The 10729-nt window shown below is 25.1% G+C and overlaps 1 protein-coding gene across 1 annotated transcript in view; it reads left to right on the top strand.

Moving 5' to 3' along the window:
• LOC114124504 (tolloid-like protein 1) overlaps positions 1-10729 on the top strand; it is a 50724-nt gene that overhangs the window by 30593 nt on the left and 9402 nt on the right. Inside the window, exons 7-12 of the mRNA XM_050202849.1 lie at positions 861-990; positions 2218-2433; positions 4689-4811; positions 5516-5667; positions 7249-7444; positions 10233-10355. Of these exons, the coding sequence (XP_050058806.1) occupies positions 861-990; positions 2218-2433; positions 4689-4811; positions 5516-5667; positions 7249-7444; positions 10233-10355 (940 nt within the window). The remainder of the gene's footprint in view (positions 1-860; positions 991-2217; positions 2434-4688; positions 4812-5515; positions 5668-7248; positions 7445-10232; positions 10356-10729) is intronic.

Here is a 10729-nt window from a genome sequence, read left to right on the forward strand (position 1 = left end):
GATCATCTTTGGTTGTGCAAATATATAATAATACTGTTAATTTTGTATATATAAAAAAAACATTCATTGTGTCTAATGAACGGTTTAGTCAACATGCCTTTATGATTGAGAGATATCTACGCACGAACTTTAATATCATACCACCGTTTTGTCTGCGTTAATTTAATAAAATCGTTCATGCGTAACATGACTTTATACCAATTTCATTTTACAACAAAGGCACGAATGATAGGTATACGTAGTATAATGAATTTTTTATTGCACTTCAGATGACGTGCGTTTGACATTTCACTTTAGTGTAGATTCAGACGTATTATTGAATTCAATTGCGATATTATATAATATTATATTTTATATACTCATAGATATAAAATCAAATTTTTTATTTAATTGTATACATCCGCCACGTCGTACTCATAATATATACAGAAACAGTCGATATAGGGAAGTAATTGAGAACCGTTCCTCGTAGCTTTAAATTGTGCTTTTCCTTGTATTTGTTAAATATTAGCGACTTAAAAGCAACGGGTAAATTCATGATACTGTTAGTAATAGTCTCAAGGAGGGTATTTTTTTCTACCGGTGTAATCTTATCGTACTTAAAAATCTTTTTCGTATTTTAGCTATTATATATTATATTTGTTGTTTGCACGTTATGGTTGAGCGCTGAAACGTTCGATGGAGAGGCTTATTGCTGGAGGGCATGATAATATATTATATTTTATATAATATTTAATTTATATTTGTCGATAATAATGCACATTACGGCCGCTCTGTATAAAATATGTATGATTAATGTACACAAGTATAAATTTTTATTTAATTTTCATTTAAACATTACATTATTGACTTATTTGCAGGGATCTTATTTAGAGACAATACATCCAATTGACGCGGTAAGAAATTTGAAGAAACGGCCAGAGATCGGACAACGTGTTCGTCTCAGCGAAGGAGACATAGCCCAGACGAAGCTTTTGTATAAATGTTATAGTGAGTAAAAGAATACTTGATTTGATCATTATATTGCTGACTTCCGATTTTACATATTATACCATACATATAAGTACACAACTCAAAAAACGTTATTACACGATTGGCTATAACTGATAACATATTATGAAAATACTTTTTATACATCATTTAATTTTGCCAGTTGAATTGGTATTAATGGATTTAAAAAAATGAATAACCTCAAAACGAGATAGTATGCAATATTATATAAATATTTATATTTTATTAAAACCGTAAATAATAATATAATATAATATTTATTGTGTATGAAATAAAAAATCTATCATATTTTTTTAACGTTCGTTTGAAATATGCGCAATGAATTAGACTGAAAACTACTTAGCGGTGGAACTTTTTAACTTCTACATTTTTTTTTTATCAATAATAATAATTTAGAATTTTATATCCCTATACCAGCAGTTTATGTTACCTAGGAGAAACTTGAGCATTAATGTCTAAATGTAAATTAAATATGAGGATTTTCATGATAATATTTTATGAGGAGGGTTGTTTTGTGCTAAGTAACTTTTATGATTTGGTAGTAGTTTTGGATATTGTGTTGATGTGAAGCTCTGTGAAGCTGTATATAATGTATGGTAAGTATATTATGTTGCATACATCGTTAGGGACTCAAGCAATCATTATTATTATTTATTATTATACCTAAAATGGAATGGATTAGAATATACTGGGATCTTACGAATGCTATGTAAAGGCTTAGTGGCACTTTATTATCTGTAGCAACTACTTGTCAATGTACTTATATAAGGAATACGAGTTCTAAAAAGCAAGATAAAATTCGATTTTCTAGCGCTTAGAAAGAATACTTTTACTACGACATTAATTACTATTATTTTAAGTTTATTATTCAATCAAGACTTTTAAGAAACATGATATAAATTATAATATAAACCGTTATGATAAATATTTTAATGATATTACGCCCACTAATTTCAATTATGTATTTGATATTAATTAATGGTTTAAATTGTTATCAAAAATATTTTATGTGACTGCTTTTGGTGTTTCAAATAAAAGTACGTCATACTGGTAGGTGCACTATTTTTGTATAGCGATATACAGGATATTGATTTTTAAATATAATTTATAATGATGAGACGATTTTCGGAAGATAACAATTATTCAAAGCAACTGAACGAGATATGCAATCCTTTAAATAATTTATTGCTTGTTATTGTTTTCAAGGATGTGGAAAGACCTTGCAGGAGAACAGTGGAATATTTGGTTATTCGCCTGAACCTGGGCAGGAGTACGGAGACAGATGCGAATGGCGTATCACGGCCACTCATGGTGAACGTATAGTGTTAAATATCACTGAACTCGACATACTGAAATCTGATCAATGTAGTACCGATTATTTGGAAATCCGCGATGGGTACTGGCACAAATCTCCACTGCTTGGTAAGTGTTAATCATCAAAAGTATTATGGTTACTTATTGGTTTATATTATATGAATTATATTCGATGAAATTTTGTTATGAAAATAATATTATAGCCAATTTATTGAGAGCTTTCACAAAATGATTTATGTGACGTGACTTTTACTGTATCTTATTCAACATATATACACTATACAGTAATGAATATATAGTTATTGTGACATATTATTTTAAAAGTTTCATTGTTCAAAGTGAAAACAGTAGATTTTTTCCACTCCAATTACAAAAGTTGTTGTAAAGAACAGTTTTCAAAACATTAAATAAAAAAAATTAAATTGACAATTATTTAAAATTCGTAGAAACAGGTGTATGAATATAAAAAAAAATAATATATAAGTGTACTACTATTATAATAGTAGGTACTTTTTTGGAACATTGTAGTTATTTATTGGGCTAATTATTAATCAAAGAGTTATTTTTATACATAATACATATTATATTATATAAAATAAAAGCATTTGATGTTGAGTAAATAAAATAATACCGTACCATAAATAGTTTTATTTTGATAAAACTTTTTTTTTTTTAAAAAAAAACTTTATATTTAAAAAAAAAATGTTTGTTTCTGCTATAGTTTAAGGTACATTGTCCGAACGATATTAAATATAAGTTTTAATTTTCAATCCTAAATTCACTTATTATATTTTATAGCCATAAAATAATTTTCGAAATGCAACTTTACCTATCGTTTTTAAAATATATATAGATATATTCTTTAAAAATTGATATTTCATTTTTTTTCGCTGTCATAAAATATAACATTTGCTATTTTTATTACTTTGAATGAAAAATGAAATATAACAAAATAATAACAATAAATTATGTTTTTTTAGTAATTTTTTAATAACTTATTGAAATGTTATAATTAAACAAGTGTTATTTTATTCATAATATTCTAATCATTATTTCGATATCATTTATTTTATTCTTACTTAGTTACGTTCATTATTTTATAAAAATATTTTTTGAAATAATTTTCAGATTTATTTACTCAAAATTTATTAAAATATTATAAGTATTCACTAAGTATTTAGATGTATGTTTTTATGTAACTATGCATTTAATATACATAAAAGTAGGTATTCTAAACTGAACATAATATTTAAACTAATAACCTTTTTATTTTTATTTATTTTTCTATATTAGATATGAATTAAAAAAAATTATTGTAGGTCATATTTCCAACAGCACTGAAACGATGTTTGATAATTTTTTAGTTGTATTTTAATCTTGAGATTGTTTTTAGAATAATTTAATAGTTAAAATTGGCAGTATTAAAAATAAAAATGTACTCATATAATATTCTTAAATCTCGTACTTAAAAAATACATTATTATACTGTATTATATCTCATGCTTATCAATAAACGCTACATTTATTCGGATATTAAATTAAACTTTTAAGATTTATAAATAATTATGAATTTTAAGCAACTAATCTTGGAAAAAATAATCTGTTTACGGGAGCGTATAATAAGTATAATAAGTAATATCCTACAACGCTAAAACTTTAGTTTTTTTTTTCATGGAAAATATATTTCTTATAAACAAAAAAATAAATATTTTGGTTAAGAAAATATAAATTTAAATTTTGAGTTTATTTTGATGAAAAGTATTTTATATACATATATGTTACGGACAAAATAGACTTTCGACAAATGTTTAGATTTCCCGATCTATGTATACTTTGTTTAGTGTTTTTGGGTAATACATTAAAATATTATTTTGGTCGGACAGAGTTATACTTTGATCGGTCCAAATATACTTTTCTCGTAGTAAATCGAGCATTGTAACTTAAGAAATTACCTAACTTAATATTTCATCTATTATTGTCAATTCTAGATTATAATAATTGTAAAAATAAATAGTTAATGTGACAATAGGTATATATTTATATTTGATGTAACTCTGACCAATAATAGTATTTAACTAATAAATTAATTAATGAGATTAATAAGATTAGACAGGTTTATAATTATAAAATAAAAATGTTGGTTTATATTGCCCTAACTAGACTGAGCAATTCTACATAGCCTGGACAATGAATAATTTTGACTACATTGCCCATTATAATCGGCCAGTACCATAATGCTCGGGCTATGTAAACATTACCTACTTTGACCGTAAAAAAAATATATATATGTATAACTACTATTAGTTTTAATTAGGTATGATTATTATTGAAGAATAATAATTATTGATTGTATTTTAATATAGGCAGGTTTTGTGGGAGTGTTCGCATCCAAGATCTCATAGTGACTGGCAACAGCAGAATGCTCATCAGTTTTATGATATCTGACAAAGGTACAAAATACAAAGGATTCACGGCAAACTACGAAGGTTAGTGATTAATTTTTACATTGCTTTATTGGTATAATTTTCAGAGACGATTAAAATTATCATGATTAAACCGTTATTAGTAGTATATTTAGCATCTATATAAAAATTCGTCTTTCTGATCAATCTGAAAAAATGTATGCTCTATGGTAAATATGTATACGTATTTTTAGCAATAGTGACCAAAGTTCTTCACATAAAGATCTTATAAAATGCCATCAGTTAATCCGCTGATCCTATTTTACTTTTCAGTCAAAGTAGAATAGTGTTAATAATACTTGCAATATTATAATTTATAAACCACATATTTTCAAGCAATTTCATCGAAAGTCACCCTTCAGCTAGTATCAACGAAGCTGGTCTAACAAGTTTTTATACTGCTAAATCATTAACTATAAATCGGTATATACTAATTATGAGTGAGGTTTTTCTATAATTCTATGATCATTCGTAATGTTAAATTTATTTTTCAATAAAGTCATCTATTATGGAATTATTGTAACCGCCTTATTTGTTAAGTTTATAATTGTATTATTCAAAAATAAAACTATTTATAACTATAATTTGGATTATGCGAGTATATTATGTCAGATAAATGTCAAAATAGGTAATTAAAAATTGCTTTTATATAGACATGTCTGTAATAGCGGTTATATATGACGCAGGTTGATGTTAAAATAGCCAATTTTTTATTTTTTTATTTTTAGCCGTTTGTGGAGGAGAAGTCATGGTAACTGACGAACAGGGGCATTTAGAGTCCCCTAATTTTCCAGACGATTATTTACCGAATAAAGAGTGTGTTTGGAAACTTACAGCACCAGAAGGATACCAAGTTGGATTGAAATTTAACGTATTTGAGGTATATTTTTATGTTTTAATTGTGGTAAAAATAATTTATTTTTGTTCTAGTTAGAATAAGTCCTAACTGCCCAAAAAAAAAAAAATTAATTAATTAATTTCGAAAAATGTTCGATGGAGTCTGTATAATGTATAGGTACATACCTATATTTATTATTGTTGTTGCTGGGTAAAAACCTTATGGTAAAAATAATGAATTTAATATTATAAAATATAAGAAAACTAACAAATGATTAAAAAAAAAAAAAGTAAAAATTAAATACAAATTAAGAAGAAATCAAATTTCAATAGTACTTGAATGAATTTATTTTAAAACATTACGTGATATATTGATGTAAAGAAAAAAAAATCTACATAAACTGAAATTTAGCCCACTAATAAAAGAATCTTACTATAATTATGTTATTATTATTAAACTGAACACGAAAAAAAAATATTTTTCTTTAAGTTGTGATATACCGATATTTGTACATTTAAACAAATTATTAAAAGTAATTCAGAAAAGTCAGTATTACCATTTAAATTATCGTTGTAAACATAACATTCGGCATCTTTCTTCTTTAACTCAGATACTGCAATTCCTATTTGAAAAACTTATAGGTTATATTAATTTCTAGAAATTGGCAAATTTAGTTTAAAACAAATCATTTTAAAATTTTATATTTCTAATATAATTTTGTATTTTGTGATCAGATTATTGAACTAAACTCAAAGTCACCTTTAATAAGAAAAAGTATAACTCAACGTTTTAATATTTTTAAAATATATGTATATATTTTTAATTTAAACATTCTAAAGATTTTATTAACAACTGAATTCATGTGTAAAAATAAATTAAAATATTATGTTTGAATGATATTTACCTAAATCCTTTATAGAAGTAAACCTCAAAAACATTTAATTATCAATATTTTAATTTATTTGATATGATAATTCGAACGTCTAAAAGTTATAATAGTATTAAAATTATTGAAGTTTTATGATTCATAATTAATATATATATTTATATTTATATTGATTGTTTGATTGTACTTTTTTTTTTACTTGATAACATTTTCTCTTGACTTCTTTATTGGTGTTTAATAACACACTTTTCAGTAAATTTAAAGTAAAATTATGTGATCTATTCGAAATATTTATGCAACTGTATAATATAGCATAATACCTATAGTATATTTGAGCGTTTTATTATCATGTTTTATTTCACCGTTCCGAAAGTTTATTGTTCAGCTCGTAAATTGGTAAAACGTCGAACTTTTTGAACCAGCGAATATAATTAACGGGTTTACATAAAACATCTAATTCTCATTCGCAATCAATTAATACCAACTATTAATAGATTATATAATCTAGGTAGGTATTCGTATATATAAATAAAGTGATGTGTGGGCGCGAACTTATTCGGTGATTAAATGTTTGTGCTAAGCGTCAACTTAAATGTATTATTAACAGACATCTCTTGTTCGCGCATGGTTAGAGTCATAATATTAATTTGATGGTATCGATCATATTATTACTATTATTATTATTATTATATATAAACATGTAAACATGTATATAATTATGTTTTAATCTGACACAGATCGAAAACCATGACAATTGCTTCTACGATTACGTGGAGATCAGAAACGGGCACTCCGCTGATAGCCCTTTGATAAACAAGTATTGCGGCTATAAGCTTCCCTTGGACGTCCATTCTAGCACTAATAAGCTGTATGTCAAATTTCTATCGGACAGCTCCGTGCAGAAGGCCGGATTTTCCGCCACATTTATGAAAGGTATACTATAAATAATAATAATATGTTCACTTTAGTTGGTTTAGGCCTTTTTCATTTTTTTTTTTTTTTTACTTGTCGTCCAAACTGTTTGTAAATATAATCGGGTTAAAAAAATATAAATGTGTTCTCTGTATCTACTCTAAGTGCATATGCGTAATGTATACATTATGATTTATGTACCTACATTATATGCTTAAAAATTATGATTCTGCATTCATATAGGATATAGACGTAGGTACCTTCTACTATTTTGAATGGATTAATGCTAAATTAAAAAAAAAGAAAACTGGGATTCACGTGGAATGGTCCAAGCTAGTATTGTCGTGGGAGTGTTTGTGTTTTATAAAAAAAAATAAATGACTGTAAATCATTGCATCTGTGCAAACGATTTTGATCATTAGTGGGATTAGATTAGTCTGTTTAAAACTGGACCTTGATTAAATTTGTTAGTTTGTTAAAAACTAGCACTTGATTATATTCGTTAGTCTTTTTTTTTATATGCCCTGGAAAAAAACTGCTGCCAATAAATTTAAAAAATCATCACACTTTTAAATTTTATGTTGGATTTCTGATATTTATTATATCAGAATACATCTTTCCATTTGTCGATCTATCTATAAGTCTACACATGATATAAATAGTACCTTAAACCTTTTTAGATCTTTTCCTGTTCAAAAATTCGTTTTTCGAAGAAAAAGTATACTACTATTGAAAAACCAATAACAAAAAACGGAAATTGGGTTCCAGCAGATAATATTTTATATTTGTAAGCCAAATAAGATAGTATATTTGTCTATTTCGGTAAAACCTTTATAACCATAAAGGTTAACCAACCAAAAGTCACAATTTCCCAATATTACTTTCTTATTTTAACTTCAATTCGTGCTATATATTGGTAGTAATTAATTATATTATAATAGCTAATATTATTATCTGTATATATCTTGTTAAATAAATACAGCTGTTTTATTAATGATATTTCAATATTTATATTTTATTCTTCAAAACTTTAGGTTAGCTTATTTAGAATTTTAAGGATTTTGCAGCGTAATATATATTTTTTATCCAAATAATTTTTTATTTTTTTAATTTGCAAATGTTTGTCATTTGTTTGTGTCTACTTTATCAAACGTTTTTCTGAACATTTTTATTTTATAAACATTAATCCTATTTCAAAAACAATAATTTGTGTTTTTTTTTTTTAGACTTGCTTTTAACTAAGACATAATACTTTAGAGATAAAAAAATCGTTAACTATAATTTAATAAAGTACTATATATTATATAATATTATTGGTAAATTCTTAATCGTTCGTTTAATTATTATTTCAGACAAAATGTAAAATGATTGACAAAGTATAATTTCCATTTATATATTAATATTAACTTGACTTTAATCAATAATAAAATTTAATTATTTAGCTTTTAACTATAATGTGTTAATTTAATCATTATAAACGCTAATCGTCATATTCTATAGCTTATGGAGTAATATAAATGTATAAAATGTATTTAAAATGTGGATCATATATATTTTGTAATTGTATTGCTTTACTTAAGTATTTTTGAGAGTAACGAGTAAAGCCCAAAATGCAAACATTTTTGTATTATATTGGTCATCAGAAGACTTTCGAATAATTAGTACATCTAATTAAAAGTGCAATAAAAATAGCTCATCCGCGTATATTCAATTTAACTTAAAACTATATTTCTGAAAACATTAAGTTTCTTTGAGAAAATAGTAATTAGTTATCATTTTTAAATTGATAATTTTGTATGGTTAGGCTTAGAAATGTTATCTTTATTTATTTATTATGATCGTTATAAATTTATAAACGATACTATATATTTAACATCAATCATTTGTATAGAAATAAAAACTATTCTATAACTATAATAAATACGTTCTTTGTGAAACATTTTATTATAATACTTTATACTAGTAGGTACATGTTTAACAAATATTTCGAAATGATAATATTAAAAAAATAACGTGCTTTGATTTCATTTGAAAATCAAAAAATTCCATTATAATATATCACTGCGACATAATGTTTTATTAAAATATAAATTACTTAATACATATAATATATTTCACGTGGGAATAATATTTATTTGGCTAGTTCGACGACACCCGCACGTTGTTTTTTGTTTTGCGAACACACATCCATATTCTGTACACATATGCGATACTGCAGTGACGTAACATTTCGTATATGTTAATGTTTTTTTTTTTTAGAAATAATTTAAGTTTTTTTAAACATAATTTTCAAAGATATTAGCTTATGATAAAATTAATATGGGATTGATGTTATATTCAAGTGTATACGTATTATTTTTTTTAAACTAAGATCTTTAATTTGACATTTGAAAAAAAATATAATAGCTTCATAAAAATCGTTTGGAATTCATTTCTGGCCTTCGTGAAATTTGGATAGTGTATAACAATATAATCTCGATTGCAATTTAAATATTGCATATTTAACATGATAAAACTTGCCATGTTTACCCTATTTAGTGCGATTTTCTGTAACATTATGACATTATTAGTATTTTGCAGATAAATGTTATATTGATCTTTATATTTATTTTTTATTTTTGTGTACATCTTACTCGTATAATGATCAAAAGCATTTATTTTATTCCCTGTTTTAATTGTCGGTCTATTGTATTTTGACTTTTGAGATATAATGACAGATACCGTCTACTAAGTACCCAATCACAGTTATGGTTGCTTAATTAATACAATAACAATTTTATATTTGTTTGTACTGTTCCATTTTTTGCAGAGTACGATGAATGCACTTCAGTGGATCACGGGTGCGAACAATTTTGCATTAACACGTTAGGTGGATACGATTGCGCCTGTAAAGTGGGATTTGAGCTACATTCGGACAACAAACACTGTGAAGGTAAAATTTTCATTTATTATTACTACAAACTTAAACTGATATTTTATATTACATTATTTTATACTTCCATATAATGTTTTATATTTAATACCAACCCGTAAAAGGGGTATTTATTAATTTACGAGAAACAATATTTTAAAAACGAACGTTACGTCTACAATATTATACATGTATGATTGATCAAAATGTTAGTAAGCCAACTGAATTCATTTTTTTTTTTTTTTTTTTGATACTATTTTATATTTCCAATTATCTCCCCACGTTCTGATAGGTAATTTAAAAAAATAGTGTACATCCATATTATGCATATTTATGATTAGTTAGGGCTAATAAGATATTTTCGTGCATGAGATTTTGAAATAGATTCAATATTA

Source organism: Aphis gossypii, chromosome 3 (genome assembly GCF_020184175.1).
Source record: "Aphis gossypii isolate Hap1 chromosome 3, ASM2018417v2, whole genome shotgun sequence".
Lineage (NCBI taxonomy): Eukaryota > Metazoa > Arthropoda > Insecta > Hemiptera > Aphididae > Aphis > Aphis gossypii.